A 22110-nucleotide genomic window follows, 5' to 3' on the forward strand; every position below is an offset into this window, starting at 1 on the left:
TTACATCTGGTGTAAAACTAACATAGCATTTCATAACAACAGTCAAACATGGTGGTGGTACCGTGACTTAACGGCCTGTTTAAGATCATGACAAAGCATTTCAATCGGCTTCAAGACCTCTTTAACTACCCCAAAACCTTTTTTTTGGGGGGGGGGGGGGGTAGTCAAAGAGGTCCAATTCAGAGGTGGACTCGCTGGTGTGTTTCGGATGATTGTCCTGTTGAGTAACTTGAGTTAGTTCGAGTTTCAGGGCTTGACATTCTTCTTTGGGTACAGAGCTTAACCCTTTTGACTGCCTCACCAAGAAAAATACAATGAAAAAATTATTTGTTCATATTTTCTATTCCTTTAGGTCAGGGTTGTCAAACTCAAATACACAGTGGGCCAAAATTCAAATCTGGAACAAAGTCGCAGGCTAACATTAATATTTATTGAAAAAAAAAAATCTTCCTCCAGATATGAGAATGAATCTCTTCTGATGGACTCGAACACGTTTTGCTGAAAAACTGAATATGGAACAAGCAAAGCTTAATACTAAACAATATATATATTAGCTGTATAATACCAGTAGGCCAGCTCTAATAGTCATTTGGTATGGCTTCGCGGGCCAAATGTAATTAGGCTGCGGGCCAAATTTGGCCCGCGGGCCAGAGTTTGACACCTATGCTTTAGGTCAATAATGATCACAAAAATACAATGAAAAAATTATTTGTTCATATTTTTTTAATCCTGGAAAACCTTCCAATGTGGCTGAAAAGAAGAGTGAGACAAAATGAAAGATTATTGCCAAACCCAATTATTGGGTTTAGAGAGCAATTACTTTTCCACATAGTCCCCCAAGTTAAGATAGCCTTTCTCTCTTAATAAATGAAACAATCATTTAAAAACTACATTTTGTATTTACACAGGTTATCTTTGACTATCACTAAGATTTGTTTTTGTTGATCTGAAGCATGCAAGTGTGACAAATATGCCAAAAACTGAAGAAAAAAAAAACTTTGTTGTTATTGTTTTTTGGGTGGTGGTGGTCAGTTTTTGGCACAAAGAGTAGCCTTTCAGAGCCAAAGGCTACTCTTTGTGAAGTTAGATGTTTAAAGCAATTGTAGCACACCCAACAAGCTATCGATAGCATAAAAATAATATATCGTATAATTATTATTGTTATTATAAATTTGGCGTCAAACAAATGAAAATGTTTCTTTTAAAAACACAAACGGCTGAACTATCAACATATGACTCCTCTCTGCCAATCAACGAGCTTCTCTAGACCATTTAAAAACAAAGTGCCGGTCAGCGCGCAAAGATCTTCAAGGTGAGTTCGATTAGTAAGCACCGGGTAATGTCTGCTAGTCTTTCGCCTTAGCCGGGCGGAGTGAGGCTTCTATCTTTATTTGAGAAGGGGAGAACAGGAGCATTGTCTCACCACAGGGTGAGATAACCAAACGCACCAAACAAGGGAGCAATCATCTGTGAGGAAACCACTGAGCCAATAAGCTATATAGTCCTAAACTGTTCACTACTAAAGTATTAACTACAGTGTATTTTTAAAAACGCTGTGAAAACTGAAATAAAGTTACTCCATCTTACCACAGATTTGCAGCCATGTAAGTCCTTTGTGTTACGAAAGCACACCTTAAATTGGTGTAATAAAATGTCAGTTTAGACACAGTCCGTTTTTTACTTCTATCTCGGTAGCAAAAGTGCATGTTTGCGCACGAAAACGGCGCAAAAATGACGTTAGCCTAAATAATTCGTGGGTGTCTATTTGTCGAAGCGGACGTGTACTTCCCCTCGCTGTCAGAGCTCGTCTCCAACTAGATAATTCGTCTTTGAGTTCAATGAGTGGAGAGTGGACATGAACTGAAAGACTGGAGATCAAAGCAAGCACAGACGGCTTGGAACCCCCCTTTTTTTTAAAAAAATATTTCAGCTGGAGTCATAACGAAGATGCAACGATGACTCAGCCGCAGGTGAATGAGTTCATTCCTCCTCCCGAGTGCCCTGTTTTTGAGCCCAGCTGGGAGGAATTTGCCGACCCTTTTGCGTACATCAACAAAATACGACCAATTGCAGAGAAAACTGGTATCTGCAAGATCCGACCACCGCCGGTGAGTAATTCTTTTATTTTTTACAATTGTTCGTGGTGTTTGCACGGTGTGCTGGCCTCTGCCGCTGTGGCTAATTTAGAAGGCAAAGTTGTGTTTTTAAGACAGGTTTCAACATGGCGGATTGCGCCTGCGAGTAAGAATAGTGAGCTAGCCCGAGCTGGACTGTGTTGTGTTTGTAACGGCAATGGGAAGCTCTCAGACACATGCCATTCAAGAGGAAACCTGTGTCCTGGTCGGGCTTAGTCGTAAAAACAAACCAGCCTGGATTCATGATAGAGGGTCGCCCAACTTAAAGAGCGCTATAAAAAAATAATTCAAACGCAAAAGTTTGCCTGTACGCAAAATATGATGCAAATTGTTTACGTTAGCGCAGAATGAAGTGCTTCCTGGAGTCTGCGCACGGAAATGGCTCGCCTAGACTTGACCTACTAATAATTTAACAACCATTTCTGCGCACTTGGTTAAATGTAAAGTCCAAGTATCTGAGCAGGATTTGACGGATTTAGACAGGGTGAATTAACCTGACTAGCATCAGTCGGGGCCCGTTTAAAGCCGCAGTTTTCTGACATCTCACGCTGGCTAACGTACGTGCTCGGTGGCCAACTGTTTATGGAGAAAAGGGTCGTAGAAACACGGCACTCTGTGGGGGACACTGTTTCTCTCTTTCATCGTAGTTTTATCAACTTTATCCACTCAAATTACGGTTATTCTCGACTGCTACTAGCGTTAGTTTATTAACCAGATAGTTTTATACTTGCTGGCTAATCTTTATTTCGCTATTATGGAAGCAAATCCAGGGCTATTTTTTAATAATAATTCTAATTGGACGATTAGCCTGGCGTAATCTACACCTCTCTAACGTCTCAGGGGTCAAATATCAAAGTCTGTAAGGAAATACTGACAATAAAATGGCTTTCCCCCCCCTTAAATATCTTAGAGCTAACATAATGCAAAAATAATGTCCCATTGACCTTATTTCTGAGACATGTGACAGTAGTGGGCATATATTTTATTCAAGGGTGTGTCCATGCGTTAAAAGGGTAGATTGAACTGATTTTTTTTCTTTCTTTTTTTTTAAAATATGCCTGACGTAATTTTTTCCAGGTATTCTCTATGTCAACTTAAAAAGATAAAATATATATTTATTTTTTGCAAGGTCCTTGACATGGGTGGAAATGTTTTAACATGTGTGCATGCATCTAAAGCAGAAATCAGGAAGCATGAAAAAAAGGAGAAAAAAAAAAAGCTTATTTTGCACACTTTAACCCGTTGGGTATGAGTACAAGGGATTGAATTGTCATCAAAAGCGGATGGGTGGGGTGACTGCTTTCAGTGTTTGCTGGGTAAATGGCTGAAATGCACAGCTCATGTAAACAAAAGAAGCCAGTGGGGTAAATGTGAGCAAAGATTAGCTGCTGATAGTAGTTGGATTGATATTCGAGATCTATTTGTGCTGTCTAAACTATGATTTACATTTCACAATTATAAGTCAGCACCAGCAGTTTATTCTGGAATGTTTTGATCAAAATGTGGCTCAGGCAGACCAATAAATAATCTTAAATCCTTGAAGTGATGGAAACTGGGCTCTTGAGCTGGGTTTTCTACCAGGACAAATTTATAAGTTTGTAATTTTAATGTGTTTTTTAAAAAAAAAAAAAAACTGTTATTAATGTCTATTTGTGAAGAGAGAGATCCTGGAGTTTTATTTTTTGTCTGCAAATTGTGTGTGCAAATGGTGTATACAATCCAGAGATTATAGATTGGCTCTTATTTGAGAGCCCTGTTTCTTTGTTTCATTATTCTCTTTTAACCCTTTCCCATGTACAAACGGTTCAGACAATGTTTGAAAAAGGAAGTAAACACTGCACCACAACCTGTTTTCGATCAGTGATTTTTATTTGGTGCACGGTATACAGGTAGAGTTTCCTTCAGGGTTTTACATGGATCACATTTTGACTATAGAGGTTAGCGCACATGCAGATGATTTTCGGGGACATTGCCAGGCCTGTTTGTGGTTAATTTCTCACAATTGTATTTGTCATTTTGGATTGAGATTGGAGGGCCTGAGTCATGTAGAGACCAGAATTTGTGCTTGCAGTCTTAACTACCATGGTCAGACTTGTGGAGGATGGTCAGTAAAACAGAGCACATTTCTATTTGTTTTCAAAAATGATTGTTTTGCTTTGGTCCCACAACATTTGTTAGACTAATCCAACAATAAGGTGGTGTTAATGCAGCTGTTGTTATCTCTTCTCTGGCCAGCATTTCATTTCAGCATTTCACTCATTGTCCAGGCCCAGTAAATCTTGACTGTGACATTTTAAAGAGCCTCTGGTAACGCTGCACACAGTAGGCAGTCAGCCTTAACAGTAAATGTTTGTGTTCATTTTTAAGAAATGTTGCAATAGTTGAAGATTGAAACACATCAGGAGCGTTAGACTAATTTGCAGGTCTCATTATCAGCCTGTATATGTAAATTTGCCACATTTCCTTCTCATTACAGTACTGTTTCAGTTGGTTTGGCATGTAAATGTAGTCGTCTTAAAAGAGAAAACAGACCTGTTTTGTTTTTTGTTTTTTAAGTAAAAATGGCTCCCCTTTTTGTATACTTATCACAGGTTAGGATGTTATCACAAATGACTAAAAGTTACAAAATCATAATCTATTGATATTAGATCCTACAGTGCAAACATTGCTGTTTACAGCATCTGTTCATCTATTTTCCATCAGTATTAATAATATTTAGACGATTCAAAAAATGCTAACAATGCCATTGAAACATTAAAGAAAATGTAACCTGCATGTTTTGTTTAGTTTTGAATAACAATGATAATTTTCTACCCGAATGCTTCATGTTCTGACTCTAAGAATCCCACAGACTGAACATTTTGGCCTTTTTGACTCCAGAATAGACAAAACAGTACATTGGAAGACGTCACTTTAGGCACAGAAAGTTTAATGGATACATGTTCACAATGTGGAAACTCTATCGACTAAACATTAGTCAATAATAAAAGGCACAATGCAACAACAAATAACTGAGAGAAGCTGTGGCTGCAGATTTATTGGGAGGTTTCTGTATAGTTGTTTTTATGAGTGCTTGTTACGCTATAGAAGAACAAATGTGAAACCTGAAACGCTTATCTCCACAATAAACTTTTTTTTTCTTTTTTTTTCTTTTTTCTTTTTTTTTTGTTTACTGTTCTTTGTTCTTAGGAAGCAGTTGAGACTGTCCTTTAACTGTATGACAGCATTTACCATTATCGGTTTGATAATATGTGAGAATAACACAGTTATAATAACACTGTTTTGTATCACACATTGAACTGTACAAAATTGAGATCATTTTCCTGAATCTTGAACTTGCACTTACAACTAGTCGTACAGGAAGTTGTGCAGTATAGCATGGTTAGTGTTTTAGTTTGTAAGACAGTTGTTTTGCTCAGTTGCTTCGCATGCGGTTAGACATCGAAGTGAAGTTTGTGTTTTTAAGTGAAAGTGGGGACAGGTTCTGTTAAATAATAGCTAATTAGCAGAAATAAAGAGAACCTATGTTTGACAAATTTACTACCTTTTTGTCATATTTACACTCATTATATTTAATAGCATTAAAATGTTGACTTTTCTGAAACAATGGCTTACTGTTTCTCATTATGCAATTGTCTTTGCCTCATTCTTATGTGCCAAGCTGCAGTACTCGCATCTTATTTTCAGGTATTGAAATTGAAGTATTTACATGGAGCTCAGATGGGTATAAAGCCTGAAAGACTAAAGCCTAATTAATTTGGTAACATCAGCTTTTTCCTCTGTTGGTTCATTTGAGTGTAATGATGATGATTACTGCAAGTAGACTTGGAATCTTGCTGTATATGATGATACCGCTGAAACTGAAAAATGTGCAAACAAAAGCATGTTTCAGTGAGTCTAATCGTCACAGCTTTAGTCTAATCTTGCTTAAAATGGTCTGTCTTTTTATTTTGTTTTTTGTTTTTCCTTTACTCATTTCAGGATTGGCAGCCACCGTTTGCTTGTGATGTCGACAGACTTAAATTCACACCGCGAATACAACGGCTCAATGAGCTTGAGGTACATTTGTCATCTTTATATATTTACAAAATCCAGTTTTGCTCATCTCTTGTATTCAGGTATTGCCTCACTCGCTGTGCTTTTGTTCATTGTCCTTCAAAAAAAAAAAAATGGCAGCATCGTCAAAATATCTGATTCACTATCATGTCATGGTGAGCCGTGAAAAGACTGCAGACATATTTCCCTCTTTTAAAAAATGTTAATACTAGTAGGAGAGAATCAAAAAGATAGTAACTCAGTCATTTTATTTCTTTATTTTTTGTACTCTTCTTTTTGGAGCACTTAGTACTTCTCAGGTTATTTTCTTACAACTCCAATGCTTATTGTTTGAGGAGCTAAACAATTTTTCTTTTTTCCTTAAGGCTCAGACCAGAGTTAAACTCAACTTCCTGGATCAAATAGCAAAATTCTGGGAGCTACAAGGATGCAAACTGAAAATTCCTCAAGTGGAAAGAAAGATTCTGGATCTGTACCAACTGAATAAGGTGTGAAAATCCCCACTAGTGCTACAGTTATGAATCTAAGAGGGTGATCATGAATACGTTACAACTGAATTACAATTGATTTTTATGACTTGTGAATCAGCAGATGGGTGACAAATTAAAGGAAAAACCTGAACATTTAAGTACTACAGTGAGGAGCTGTGAGGCTAAGTATAAGAGGAGGGGGGGATCATTCAGCTCAGTGGCCTCAAACTAGGGTTTGTGAGCCACAGATTGGGTAATTACATTAACACGTTATGGTACCTGGCATGTAGTGGCACGTAAATGCATCATCTGCGGTTGAGCTAATTAGCACAATGGAAAAATATTTAAGTCAGTTCACATTACTAAGTAATACAAAAGCCAAACCAGCTAAAATTAGAAAGTATGACAACATTTACCTCGATCTTGGCTTTATCGAGAATGGCAATGGAAGACCAAAATGTGTTGTTTGTCTTCGAGTGTTAGTAAATGAAGCCAGCCAACCTAAAGCGGCATCTCATCACAAAGCACCCAGAGTTTTATCAGCATGAGGATTTTAAAGGGGTTCTTAAAATTTTTTTACACCCCTATAAGGGTGCTTAGTTAATCTGATTTAACTAAGATTGTTTGGTTTCACTTGTCCTGGTGAAAGTAACACCCTCAATAGTGGCTTAGACTCCAATCTGAGCTGGGAAAAACCTGCACCCCAGCTGGGAGCAGAGACTTGGAAAATGATTTTCCTACTAAGACAATTCATCTCCATTATTTATTTTTTTATTTTTTTTAATTTGTCACTTGTCAGTACAACAACTTTCTACACCAGTGAACTTGCCTTACTTGATATTTAATTTATTATTTCACTTATTTCACGCAAGTTGGTGAACGAAGAGGGTGGTTTTGATGCAGTCTGCAGAGAACGCCGCTGGACTAAGATTTCCGTCAAGATGGGCTTTGCTCCAGGAAAGGCTATTGGCTCCCATCTGCGGGCACACTATGAGCGAATCCTCTACCCATATAACCTTTTCCAGACTGGAGCCAATCTCCCTGTACGTACTCTCACCTGTTTTCTTTTTACAGAGTAACAGTAGGCAGTCTGGTTCACAGCTGGCTGGATGTTTATTGGAAGACTCTGCAATCCATTAGTTTCTTCCAAGATGTACACAGGAGATGAACTCAGGAGCAATGACCGGGGACTGCTTGTTTGCAGGCTAAATGCACATGAAATTATTGGTTGGATTATAATGACAGAAAAATAATTATTTTAATGGAATAAATGTGGAATATGATGGAAACAACAGCCTGGTCTTAAGCACTTTAGTGTCTTATTGAGTCTTCTCACCCACAGTGATACTGTGCACAGTTATCAAAGAGTAACGGGGGGTTTATTTTGTGATTTTTATTTTTTTTATTTTTTTATTTATTTTGTGCTTCAGAGGTTAGATCAACCAGAGGCCTGTAGTACAAAGCAGGCATGTGAAAGTAACTCCAGGGTTAACCCTGGGTTTTCAAAATTGCAATAGCAGTTCAATTCTTGCTGGAGTACATCTCCATGGTAACTTATACTGCAGACCTAACTGCCTCCTGAGTAAGCTATGTTCTAGTTTAGAGGTCAGCAGGTGTGAAATCTACACTTAGTGACTGATCAAATCTCTGGAAAATAGCGTCACAATTCCCAGAAGATTCCACACGGAATCAGTGTGGATGGTCTAAAGAACAGGGCACCTATTTGTGCTTGTTGACCTTATTTAAAATTTGCAAGTAGAGTAATTCTACATGTGAACAATGTCTCTATATTTAATCCTTACACTCATATTGTCAAATACCACTGCAGCTGATGGATTGAAAAGGAAAACTATCATAAGCACATCTAAACATTAATTTAATGGAACAACAATTATATTATCTGTCAGACACTCCCACGTCTTAATAATACAGCTGTGATACTAAGAAGGTTGTTAACTTGCAGTGTCAGCATTTTTGCCAGCTTTCCTTCCTGGTTTTAAATAGGCTAAACTTTATTAATGTAGTAGACCTTTTCCAGTCTCACTGGCCAAAGAGCTTTTCGGTGCTTATCCTGTTACAGACATTCGTACCACTTATTTGTAATATACTTTAAGCTTGTTTTATGTGTTAGTTCTCCATATTTTTCTAATAGATTTAGCTTTCTTTGTAAAACCAGCCATTCAGCCAGTGGACCTGTCCATGTTTGTTACTGGTCAGATGCCATTAATGTCACCTCTTTCATGTTAATGTGCTGGTAGCTAGATTGGGGAAACCCTGGGTTATACTTACTGAGTTATGCGCTCAGCTTCATGTGACCACGTAACCTGATTGTTGATCTTAGGTAAGTGAAACCAGATAACAGACAGGACATCCTGGTTATGTTAAATTGGCCTTGTAGTACAGACCTCAGGACTACAAAGCATGTAGTACTGTTGCTTAACCTTCATCCAGTACACACCAAAAACGGTGCAGTTCAGTCTCTTGACAGTGTCTTGAAAGCAAATGAGTATGAAGGAATTTTATTTGCACTTGATGTGCTTTTATTGTAAAAGTTTCCACCATGTAAATTCAAGTGTTTTATGACCTTCCATTATGCACACACCAAAATAAGGTGTTGTCAGAGTGACTTTTCCAGTGTAAGAAAGACTGATTTTATCAAACACAAATTCCTAAAAGTTAAAACTGACAGTAAAAATTCACTGGGAACAAATTTAGTTGCAGGTATCTTGCAAGTTTGACTTAAACTTTGAGATCTGTTGACAGATCTACACTCTGACTGACATTTCTTTTTTGATGTCTTTAAATAGAAGCATCACAGCGGTAAAACTTTTGACTTTTTGAAACTCATATACTCAATTCTGGTACTTTCAAATGTTGACAACCATGTTTGAATGTAGAGATCCTCAGATATTTGATAATTAAATCGTTGCCAGTTTTTAATCTTTTTTGGGGGGGGGGGGGGGCAGGGGGTTCTGTGTGTTTAATTTGGTGTCATTCACTTCTTCCTACAGGCAGCCACCTTGACCAATGACACTAAAGATAAGGAGTACACCCCTCACGACCTGCCGCAGCGCCAATCTGTCCAGCCCCAGGAGACCTGCAGCATTGCTCGCCGAGCCAAACGAATGAGATCTGAGGTGAGTCTGTCATCTTTGACATTTCCCTCTGAATCATAACTTCTTTGTGTTATGGATTTTACTCTGAAATTCTTAAAACTCTATTTAATTGTTAGGCTTTGATTAACTCATTTTCACCTATAAGGTCAGGTCAATAATTGTTACTGGCTGCTGGCAGTAGAGTTCGTTCTCCAGATTTGTGGTTACTTTAAACAACGATGGCCTCCTTTAACCATCTGATCTCCAGCGAAGCTAATTGATGCCTTTGAAGCAGGCAAAGGCTATAAAAAGGTAGTTTACACTGACTGTAATGGAGGATAAAGGAACTGTGAAAGTTGCAGCAAAACAGCAGGAACCAGAAAACCACATGTCTGCTGGGCATTTAGGCAAAACACAACTCCCTGTTGACTGCAGAAGAACTGCAGGAAGGCTTAGCTGACGCATGAGTAGTGGGCACTGTTCCAGTGTGCAGCATTCTTAATGACTCTGCTGCATGCGTTTTTTTTGGGTTTTTTTTAAAATTTATTATTAATTTTTTAAAAATAAAGTGTTGTGCATTTGTCTTGACAGGCTTTTGTTTCAGCTCTAAAACAAGATGTTTCTATGTCTTGTCATTATGACAGCATTTTACTAGTTATATTCCCACATTAGTTTTGAAAGTACAGCTGACTCTGTTTCTGACTCTTGCTGCAGAGGGGCTATGTCAAAAGTGAACCCAGAGAAGTTCGTGAGACTCGTCCCAACCTGAGGAGGAGGATGGGAACATTTGTTGCCAAGCCAGAACCTGGTAAGAAAAATAAACCTGACCTGTACTGATATATTTATAAATAGAAATAATTGGTTTGTGTAATGGGTCTGAGTGTTATTGGGGACTCCTGAAGCCTCCAATCAATCTTCGTCCTTGTCTTTCAGTGAGAATGGCAGTCACTGAGGTGAAAAAGGAGCCCATTGATCACAAGGATACAACTGAATATGAAGAAACTGTATTAGATAAAATTATCAAACCTCCAGTGAATAAAGTAAATGTTTCCCTATGTACTAAATTTATTGGCCAACTACTTTTTGTTACATGATTCAAACATGGATCTATTTTGTACACAGTACATCCTCATAAGTGTTCTGTCTCATCAGGTGGACCACTACATGTGTCTGGTGTGTGGCAGTGGAAGCGCTGAGGACCGCCTGCTATTATGCGACGGCTGCGATGACAGCTATCACATCTTCTGTCTCATCCCTCCGCTCCACGATGTTCCCAGAGGCGACTGGAGATGCCCCAGGTGCCTGGTTGAGGTGAGCTATACCTCCTGCCCCCTCAGGAAGCTCAAGTCACCGTGAACTGGAGTGTAGTCTCCCATCTGACATGTACAATTATAGTATAATCCCAAGTGGCTTGTTTTAACTTCATATACAATCTTTTGGTTTTGACAGGAATGTGGCAAACCAGCTGTTGCATTTGGCTTTGAGCAGGCCAGCAGGAGCTACACCCTCCAAACTTTTGGAGACATGGCTGACTCCTTCAAGTCTGATTATTTCAATATGCCAGTTCATGTGAGTTTTCATCACACATACACTGAGTAGCCTTTAGTCTGTTTTGTTGATACTTGCAGTTCATTTTAGTCAAAAGTAAAGTCTTTAAGTTCCAGTTTCTTGTTTCTGTTTATTGATGTCAGCAGCTTAATAGTTTAGAAATGTAAGCGTGAAGGTTCTCTATATACAACAAAAACGGGCTAAATGGACACTCTCTGAATAATTCCTCTTTTTCAAACCATTCTCTATAAACAGAGGTGGTTTTGTGGGGAAGATTTCAGCACATGAAATCCTCAAACCAGTCAGACTGGCACCTACAACCACACATGTTCAGTGTCATTTAAATCACCTTTCTTCCTCATTTGCGATACTCATTTGTGATAGCTGCTGCCATGTGATTGGCTAATTAGACACCTGCATTAATAAGCAGTTGACCAGACCTATCTAATGAATTGGCCAATGACTTTATGCTATAATAATGTCTTTTAACCAACGATCAACATAAATGAGAATTTCATCATATTTTTCAGCTCAAACATATGAGCACTAATATGAAACGCATACTAGATTAAGTTATTACTAAGTACAATTATGATAAGTTGGGGAAGTGGAAGGAATTTATTTAAATTTATTTCACTATTCAGAAATTTTAAACACACACATACAGGCCATGATAGAAATAGAATAACAACAATCAGAAGTGAAAACAAAACAAATTGAGAAATTCTTAAATATGCTCCAGTTTGCTGCTTTTTTTTTTTTTTTTTTTAACCACGTTGTAAGCAACTTTGAGTATTTCTTACATTTCTTACCAGAAGTGATGTAAATCTAGTTTTCCCACAACTTTATTTATTTATGCTATTGAATGTCCTCCAAATGTGACAGCTTGCACAATCAAAACAGAGGCTGCACTGGCTCTTACTAACTGCTCTGTGCGCAACACCATAACAATGTACAAAATGAAAGTATTCCAGTGCACGAAAGTGCCGTTTTCATCATAAACCAGTTTTTTTTTTTTTGGTTTTTTTTAAAAAAAACAAGGAAAACGGCCCTGGATTCCATTATGATTATAAATGCTTTAATATAAATCCTTCATTTATTTTTTTCTTAATTCTATTAAGATGGTGCCTACTGAGCTGGTGGAGAAGGAGTTCTGGCGTCTAGTGAGTACCATCGAGGAGGATGTGACTGTGGAGTATGGAGCAGACATCGCCTCCAAGGAGTTTGGGAGTGGTTTTCCCGTGAGAAACGGCCATTTTGAAGTTTCTCCTGAGGATGAGGTACAAATTGTCTGTCATGGGAATGTATTGTGCCTTCTCTCTGTGAAAATGCTTTGTCTCCTTTTGTTTTCTTTAAAGCATTAAATATCAATAAACAATAGAAAAAAATATATAGTTGTCTATATAAGACTAATATTTTTATGTATATTAATGTTTTTAATTTCTCAAAGCATGGTAACTTTTACAGCTGAATTATCACCAAAAGTGGTGTTAGATTTCTGGCAGGCAACAGTAAAAATAAGCGTGACTGATGTTTGCAGTCGCATATTAAAAGTTTTCTGGGCTATATCTGAGTGAGTGGAGTATTTAGACCTGTGTCTTACCCGCAGCATTACCTGACCAGCGGCTGGAACTTGAACAATATGCCGGTCCTCGATGCCTCGGTGCTGACTCACATTACAGCCGACATCTGTGGCATGAAGGTACCCTGGCTGTACGTGGGCATGTGTTTTTCCTCTTTCTGCTGGCACATCGAGGACCACTGGAGCTACTCCATAAACTATCTTCACTGGTACAGTGGACTTTTTAACTCTATTGTGTAACTGTGATGATGATGATTTTTAATTTGGGAGTTTGGATTTTTTTTTTTTTTTTTTTTTTTTTTTTAACTCTAAAAGCAGTTTTGTGTGTGTGTGTATATGTGTACATTAGAAACGCATCTCATCTGAACTTCAAAATCAAGGAAAAACCAAATGGACAGGAGCGTGTCACTCCATTGTGAAACTTATTTATAATGCATAAAACTGTGTTACATGCGGGGTTACCGTGATTGGGGTTTTTTTGTTACTAAGAGGTTTGTCCACATGTGCAGGGGTGAGCCTAAGACGTGGTATGGGGCTCCTGGTTATGCTGCAGAGCACCTCGAAGCGGTCATGAAGAAACTAGCTCCTGAGCTGTTTGAGTCTCAGCCAGACCTCCTTCATCAGCTGGTCACCATCATGAATCCCAACACGCTGATGAACAACGGCGTCCCGGTAAATAAAAACAGTGAAGACAAATTTGCGCATACATGATTTTCTCACACAATTATGGAAATCAAATTAAAAATTTAAATGTCAACATTGTTTAAACTGTTTTACTCATTTGTTTTGAGATTGAATTCATTTTAAAACGACTTCATGGAACATTTCTTTCTTGTATTTTCACCTGTAGATTTATCGCACCAACCAGTGTGCAGGTGAGTTCGTCATCACTTTCCCCAGAGCTTACCACAGTGGATTCAACCAGGGTTTCAACTTTGCTGAAGCGGTCAACTTCTGCACAATGGACTGGGTAAGAAATGTTTTATTATGTATCACATAATACTATACTTAGTTTTCAGTTTGTTTCACTAAGCTTAATCCAGGATTAGACCCTAAACAGAAGCTTGTTGTTACTAATATTACTGTTTTGGCGCCACATGATTGACTCATTCCTCTTGAACACCCCTTGATCTCCATGTTTTCTGATAGATGCCCTTTGGCCGTGGCTGTGTGGCTCACTATCGTCAGCTGAACAGATACTGCGTCTTCTCCCACGATGAGATGGTTTGCAACATGGCCATTAAAGCTGACACGATAGATGTCAACCTGGCCGCCACTCTGCATGAGGATATGGTTATCATGATCCAACAGGAGAAGGAACTACGAGAGAAAATCACTAAAAAGGTGAGGAGCTTCATCCTCAGTATCCAGTGTTTTTAAACATGCACATTACAACCATCAAAAAAGAAGCACAAAATAACAGATTTCATCTATCAGACTGAAATAAGGGAGAACTTAAAATTTTTAAAGATGTTTGTCACAATATAAGTTTCCACTCGAGAGATCTTGTTTTTTAGGTACACATATGTCACATTTGGCTCCTCTGTCTCTTGTGCTGCTCTAACGACTGAATCTGTGTCCCCAGGGTGTGATGCAGTCTCGACAGGTTGATTATGAGGTGCTCCCAGACGAGGCGCGGCAGTGTTTCAAGTGTCTGACCACCTGTTACCTGTCTGGCATCACCTGTGCCTGCAGTCCTGACAAGATGGTTTGCCTGTACCACACCCAGAACCTCTGCTCTTGTCCTCCTATCAACCTCACACTCCAGTAAGTAATTAATCAGAGGAACACTGCATACTCATTTTCATATTCATTTCTCTTCTCATGTACTGTCACAGCTGTGTGGCCTACTTTAAATGTTACGTGAAGTAAAAGTTGGAGCAAATTTTCCCTGAAAGCAAAAACATAAAAAATTAAGCACTGTTTCACAAAAAAAGTAACTTATACTTTCACCAACTACTAGTCAACCTACAAATATTAAGCTGTGCAAGGCCAGCCTGCCTTTTTTATAAAGACAAGGTTTGGAGCTTGCAATGTTTGGCAGAGGCGATTATGACTTTCTGCTGAAAACTGACATGGCAGTTATCAGTTTATTCACCAAGTTTTGTTTTTCTTTTTTTCGTCCAGTTACAAGTTTACACTGGATGAGTTGTACCCATTGATGGCATCTGTGAAGCTGCGTGCCAATTCATATAAAGACTGGGTGTCTAATGTCCAGGACATTGTGGAAAACAAAGGAACCAAGAAAAAAGGTGCCACCACAGTGATGCACTTTCTGTAATCTCAGCGAGTTACTCAAATGTTAACGTGTAGTTTGGACTCTTCTAACGAACTCTTGTTTTTCCTGGTTAGGGTTGGAGGATCTTCACATCCTGGTAGAGCAAGCGGAAACAAAGGCGTTTCCTCAAAGCAGCCTCCTGGATCAGCTGCGTACAATTGCCTCAGAGGCCGATAAAGTTTCTGTGACGGCACAGCAGCTTCTCAACGGGAAGAGGCAGACGAGGTACTGAAATCTGATTTGAAATGTTCCACGCTGCTCGTGGCTCCATCTTTAGTTCTGTGAAACGGCCATGTTGATTCAGTTTCATATAAGGTCACACAAGATATTACACAATTATGTCATGTTCTTGTTATTTTCTGGAACAACCCGTTTTGTGGGACAGATTTCCAATTTGTGCTAGTGTGAGCTTACTCACATTTATGCAAATTGCTGTTGTTGAGCTTATCTGCTCGGCCGTTTTCTTTATTTTTTTTCTTCTTTTTTTTTCTTTTTTTTTCCCAGTCAAAGTGCTAAGTGGTGTGTAAATCAGTTTTAATCTGTGTTTCAGGTACCGCTCTGGGGGAGGCAAGTCCCAAAGCCAGAATGAGTTAACTGTGGAGGAGCTGAGGTCATTTGTCAAACAACTGGACAGCCTGCCATGTAACATCCGACAGGCTCCTTTACTGAAGGTTTGTTTATTTAAAAAGTAAATACAATTTTTAATTGTATAAATTTAATTATTCCAAGCTATTAGTCTCTTGAGAAAATTGCTTCAACTTCAGTCCTTATGTGTCCAAGGTTTGGCAGTATCTCTAGACTTTAGATTTGTAAGGTGTGGCCGAGGTAATATTGCAACGTCATACCTGTTGGATGTGATCTACAGGATCTTTTGACTCGGGTGGATGACTTCCAGCAGCGCAGTGAATGCCTCCTTTCTGATGAGTCACCCAGCGCGCTGGAGCTGCAGGACCTGCTGGATGTGAGTCTGGGCCTGGACGTGGAACTGCCGCAGCTACCCCTTCTCAGAGAGAGACTGGAGCAGGCTCGATGGTTGGAGACCGTTCAGCAAGCCAGCAGTCGGCCGGACAGCTTGTGTCTGGACACGATGAGGAGGCTGATAGACCAGGGTGTGGGCCTGGCCCCTCACAGCTCTGTGGAGAGGGCCATGGCTCGTCTGCAGGAGTTGCTGACAGTGTCAGAGCAGTGGGAGGAGCGAGTGCTCAGTCTCCTGGAGGCCAGGTGAGATATGACGGTTCACATCTTCTTTCATGCTCACATCATGATGACAGAAGGCAGAAATGAAGAAAATTCAAGGTTATTGCAACTAATGAACTCTATGAAAATGCAGTAAAATTCACATTTTGTGTTGTGTGAAAGTGTAAAACCAGCTGAAAACTTCAGACGGAGTGAAATGTGCCACATCTGTAGAGCTGGGTCGTGGTGGATAAAAGTGGATTATGGTGCTGTGACAGGCAGGCGAACATTTTTCTTGTAAAACAAAGGGGGGCCTAGCAAAAAAAGTTTGGGAACCACTGGCTTAACCCATTAATAGATAAACATAAACCAAATACTACAAATGAGCTTATGGTCTTTCATTTTTAGAAATGTCTATTTTATTTCTTTATCACTTGTATAAAACCTAAACATCTACACTGTTTTCTAACCCTGACGCCTCTTCACAGGCCATATCAGGGCATAGAAACCCTTGTAGCTGCTCTGCAGGAAGTAGAAAACATCCCTGCTTATCTGCCCAACTGTCTGCAGCTGAAGGATGTCGTCACCAAGGCCAAAAAATGGCTCCATGAAGCTGAAACACTGCAGGTAAAAATCATACTTTATGCTTTCAGCACTTTAGTTTGAGTAATGGGTGAAACTGAATTATTAATCTTGTCTGTGCTTACAGCTTGGGGGACGTATTCCTGTGCTCGACATTCTCTCTGAGCTGGTTCTCAGAGCAGAGGGCATCCCAGTGAAGCTCGACCCGCTCAGTCGACTGGAGGCCCTTGTCAGTGATGTCAAGAGCTGGAAGGAGACGGCCGCAAAGACATTCCTATTGAAAAACTCCCCTTTCTCACTTCTAGAGGTAAATGCGTATGCAAATGTGGCTGACCAATTTAATCATTATGCATCAGTATGAAAATTTAGTGCCAGATATCACAAAACTACAAGTGTGGCAAATTACCTGAACTTGAAAAGCGCCTCTAATAGAATTTGTCATCATGTTTTCAGGTCCTCTGCCCAAGGTGTGACATCGGATCTGCACATCAGAAGTCAAAATCTAAAAAAGTGAAAGAAGCTCCACAGATCATTAAAAAGACTTTAACAAAACTGGACTCTTTGTGTGATGTAGAGAGAGCTCTCTCTGAGAGTAAGGACTCTGCCTCTGCTGTAAGTATGGCTGCATCAAATTTTCTTTTTCTCTGGTAACTTTTTCAGTATAGTTAGGACTAAAAACCAGCTCTTGTATAGTTTCCTTTACTCCAGAATCCTTCTTTGTTAAGAAGTGCTGTTTTTTTTTTTTTTGTTGTTTTCTTTTTAACTTATAAACAGATAAAAACGGATCTTTTTATTTATTCACTTGTTCTTCTTTACTCTGTCAGTAAATATTGTCTATGAATGCCATTTCAACCATTTAACCTAGTATTAGAAGCAGTGACTCTGACTCTATCTTGGTCACCTTTTAGTAGGTTAACCTAGCATTAAACAAGGTTTAGTAGGCACAAATCTGTGTAACGATGAGTGGAGGGTTCCTCAGAAAATGAATGGGGGGGGGAAAATATGATTTCCTTTATTAGAAGTCTCATCAGGGAAAGTTCATATATTAATAGAGACATTGGCATTAGGCTTCAGATTAGTTTTTAATTTCATCTAATTTTCTCTCCTCACAGATGACCACTCTCGCCGAGGTCCGACAGAGGGAGATGGAGATCTTACTGTCTCTGAGGTCTTCAAACGAGTCAAAGCTCCTTCCTGCTGAAAGCTGTTGTGCACTTAGTGTTTGTGTTTGCCAAAAGGCTCCCTCAGGAGCCATGATGCAGTGCGAGCTCTGTCGAGACATTTTCCACTGCGGGTGTGTTACAACAACCGCAGAACTTGAGTACGGTCAGGCCTGGCTGTGCCCGCTGTGCCAGCGGTCGAGAAAACCACCTCTGGACAAAGTCCTGCCCCTGCTGGCCTCCCTTCAGAGGATTCGGGTCCGTCTGCCAGAGGGCGACGCTCTGCGGTTCCTCATCGAGAGGACTGTGAGATGGCAGCACAGAGTCCAGCAAGCCTGCGCAGATGGAGTACTCGAGAACGTGTCAAAGATGGTCAGTGTCTTTTATTTTGTAAACATTGTTGTTGATTTAAGTTAAGCGTTTGTGGTCTGAATTATTGTGATTCACCATCAGGAGTCCCGTTTTCTAGACACCATCATGGAAACACTAGACACTGAGCATTTACAGTCACTGATGGCGTTTTTAATTGTTTCAGGTGAGAGTTGGACCTAGAGAGTCTTCACATTTGCCTCAGGAAAAAAATGGGTCAGCTTTTTATACAGAGCACAAGTCTGTTCCGCTCCACGGTAAGTGTCAAAGCTTTTTCATTTAAGCACTCTGTGCAGTTTCACTTTTCAGAGCAACTCTGATGCTCATTTTGTTTTAATTTTTCACAGGACTTAGTCCTGAGCTGGAGGAGCTGATGGTGGAGGGATTCCTGCTGCAGGTCACTCTGCCTGAGACAGAGCAGCTGTACAGATATCTACTCTACAAACTGGTCCCCCTGCCCTCACAGAGCCCTCCCTGTGGGAACAGCACAGAACAGGACCAGAAGTCTCCAAAAGGGAGCCCTCAACACAAGGTAACAGCTCCTACTAAGTGTCACACCAAATGCATTATGCCATAATGCTCTTGTTTATTAAGTCCACTTTCCGTATGTTGTGCTTAGAATGGCGGGTCGAGCCTGAAAAAGGAGGCCGTGAACAGTCAGAGCAAGCGGACCAAGCGACGTAAGGACAGCTCCGATTCTCAGCACAGCGAGAAGGCCAAGAAGTGTCGCAAGAAAAAGCCCAAGAGAAGCAAAGAAAGGACCGAAGAATCGAAGAGAAGCGGTTCGCCCACGCACACGTCATCTGACCCTGCTCTTTCAGATTCAGAAGAGGACTACTCGCTGTGTGCTGCACCGTGGTGCAGAGAGCCAGAGGGTGATGAGGTGAGTTTCATTAGTCTGCTGCATTTACGCCAACTTATGTAAATACTTATGTGCCTGTATAGCTGAAGTTTAAGTGTACAAAGTGAAAATTTATTGTATCTCGTCTTGTCATTTTTAGGTAAACTGGGTCCAGTGTGACGGCAACTGCAATCAATGGTTTCACCAGATCTGCGTCGGCCTGTCTGCTGAGCGTGCGGAGAAGGAGGATTATGTTTGCATAAGCTGCACACAGCCAGAATACAGCAGAGCAGAATAAAGACCAAAAAGTCATGTTGAAGGATGAGCAGATTTACTGCAGATGCTGCAGCACTTAAGTGCACACCTGAACTCTGTGTGTCCTGCGGCTTCTCCCCTTTACCTTCTGGCTTGCCCTCAGTGAACATGGTGCTACTTCTTTTTCCCCAGAGTTACTAAAGACTTCTGTCACTGTTTTGTTTTGTTTGTCACATGGCTGGATTTTCAGCCAGTCAACTAATCCTTTCTGAAACTTTCCAAGACTCGATGCAGATGTGGTAACGTGTTTCAAGAACCAACAGCGCAGGGATTTTTCAACCAAAAAATGTCAGTTTGGCATTTTAGAACAGTTTGTTTTTCTTTTACATGCATCTGAACAATGTGAAACTTATCTTTTTTTTCTTGTAGATTAAATATTATTTATCTAAGCAATAGCTGAACAGATTAATTGAAGGTTCAGTTTTCACCTGAGCTATATTTGTGCGTAGAAAAACTTTGATAAAATGCCTTCCTAAAGCAAAAACCCTGAAGAATTCACTTTATGACCCTATGATACACAGTTCACTTCAAATTTGTGTACACGTCAAAACCGAAATGGATCAACGATCCTTTCACAAACCACTGACTTTGATATAAAGTCAGGTTTTCCTTCTGTGATGTCTGCAGAGGAAAGTAAAAGTCCTGGATCCCATATTCCTGCTGTTGGGTGAGACTCAATTAAAGCCACAAAGTAAGAATGAACTGTCCGACATCAAAGGAATGTACATGTTGTTTTTTGGGTGGATTTTCCCTTTATGGCTGAGGCTGATATATGTGTTGGACTTAGATTTAACACAGACTGTGTGATTTATTTTGCCACGGGTATATGACCTTTTTCCTGCTCCTTTGGGTAAATAATATAATTCATATGTTGCAGTTTGCATTATAAAATAAAACGTTTGTTCCTGTATGGCTGGACTCCTCAGTACTCGGCGTTGAATACCATGAAAGTTAGTTTGTGGATTTTCAGCTGTTTTTTGTTTGTTTTTTAAAGTGTGTGTGTGTGTGTGTGTGTGTGGGTTTTTTTTTTGTTTTTCCCCCCCCCCCCCCCCCATCCATTTTGGAAGAGGAAAAGATGTTCAGTGATCCTCAAGTCGACAGGAAATTAACACAGGTCACAGGTAAACTGATCGCTTCAGAAACAGTCACTTCAACCTGTTGGGGAGACTTCAGAATTTATTTCGTCTCCTTTGCTTAATAACTGTGAGCTTGTAGCATACTTCATTCAATAGAAAACACAAACTTGAGTGGGGGGGCATTTATTTGTGATTGTTTAACAGACACAGGTATTCATTGCCACTAATATAATTCCTCACATGTAAATTCAATTAACTGCAGAAAGAGCTCAGCATACACACACACTATCACAGGCTCCAGTGTCTGCTGGCAAGCCAAAAATGAAATTCACTTGTTCTTTCTCAAGCACAACTTTTGACATACTATTCTTTTAAAACCCAATAAAGGGTTGTTTAGTTGGCTATCCTGTTTATTTGAACCGTTCGTAATTTAAAAGTCTATACTGTACTCTGTGGCTCATATGTTTAGATACACTAACTTTGTAAAAATTTATATATAGCCCTAATTTGTGGTCAACGCTAACGTACAGGGAACAGTATGCCACAAGATACAGGTAAGAAGGCTGCTGACCAAAGAGGAGAGGAGTTGTGCATGAGTCCGATGGCTGAGCCAACAGGTATACATCACGGGTGGTCTTACTGAACATTATGTGGATGGAGTCTCCACCAGATTTATTAATTCTATTGAATGAATTATAATAAAAAGAGTGATCTATGCACGTTTTCAGCAGAGTCTGAACCAATCTTTCAGAATTAAAAACAAAGTACTAATTTCTGCAATGTAGTATATGACCAATAGAGGGCGTCAAAGTAAAGGCATAAATTACATCGTCCATTTCCCAACTCTCTGTGAATGGTACTCATGGCCTTTCATCAGTGGGCCTTGATCAGTGGTTGTTGATCAATGGTCATGAGAATTTGCATAGTTAGGATGAAGGAACTGACCTCACAAGGATGTTAAACTCGTTTTTTTTTTAGTTTTTTTTTTTTTTTTTTATCAAGGGCCACATACAGCCCACTTTGATCTTAAACCGGCCAGACCACTGAAACCCTCCTTTCTATTGTTGTAAAGACGATTACCTGCACATTTAACCCCTGAAATAGTTTAATATAAGAAAAAGAAGTACTATTCTGACAGTATATCCTACATTTTCCACATGATATAGAAATTCTGCTGGAGGAAATGAAAGAAATCTTTCAGTGCTACACTTTGGGCTTAAATTTTAAGAAATGTGTAAAATTACAGAAGAAATTCTGGTAACTCAGCCCAGACAGTCTGTGTTCTTCTCTAAAGTAGACAAGGCAGGACGTGGATACTCTCAGTTTTGACAGACTCACTTAGTGCACACTTAAAATAGTTTAGGCCTCTGTAATGCATGCATGCAAATCTAAAGAAACTATTTTCACATCCTGTAAAGCTTTACCAT

The 22110-nt window shown here is 39.6% G+C and overlaps 1 protein-coding gene across 1 annotated transcript; it reads left to right on the top strand.

Moving 5' to 3' along the window:
- Window positions 1–1793: 1793 nt before the first annotated feature.
- kdm5ba (lysine demethylase 5Ba) lies at window positions 1794–20517 on the top strand. The gene is made up of 27 exons (XM_026168210.2): window positions 1794–2108; window positions 6117–6194; window positions 6557–6679; window positions 7534–7704; window positions 9673–9798; window positions 10471–10564; window positions 10690–10796; window positions 10909–11067; window positions 11206–11325; window positions 12426–12584; window positions 12914–13095; window positions 13396–13558; window positions 13737–13856; window positions 14036–14230; window positions 14472–14653; window positions 15014–15138; window positions 15239–15389; window positions 15715–15835; window positions 16030–16385; window positions 16829–16967; window positions 17050–17229; window positions 17376–17534; window positions 18035–18454; window positions 18618–18708; window positions 18799–18983; window positions 19071–19334; window positions 19453–20517. Exons 1-27 carry the CDS (start codon window positions 1956–1958, stop codon window positions 19588–19590), a joined length of 4461 nt encoding a protein of 1486 aa, XP_026023995.2. The 5' UTR covers window positions 1794–1955; the 3' UTR covers window positions 19591–20517.
- Window positions 20518–22110: the final 1593 nt, after the last annotated feature.

This window comes from Astatotilapia calliptera, chromosome 5, assembly GCF_964374335.1.
Source record: "Astatotilapia calliptera chromosome 5, fAstCal68.1, whole genome shotgun sequence".
Classification (NCBI taxonomy): domain Eukaryota; kingdom Metazoa; phylum Chordata; class Actinopteri; order Cichliformes; family Cichlidae; genus Astatotilapia; species Astatotilapia calliptera.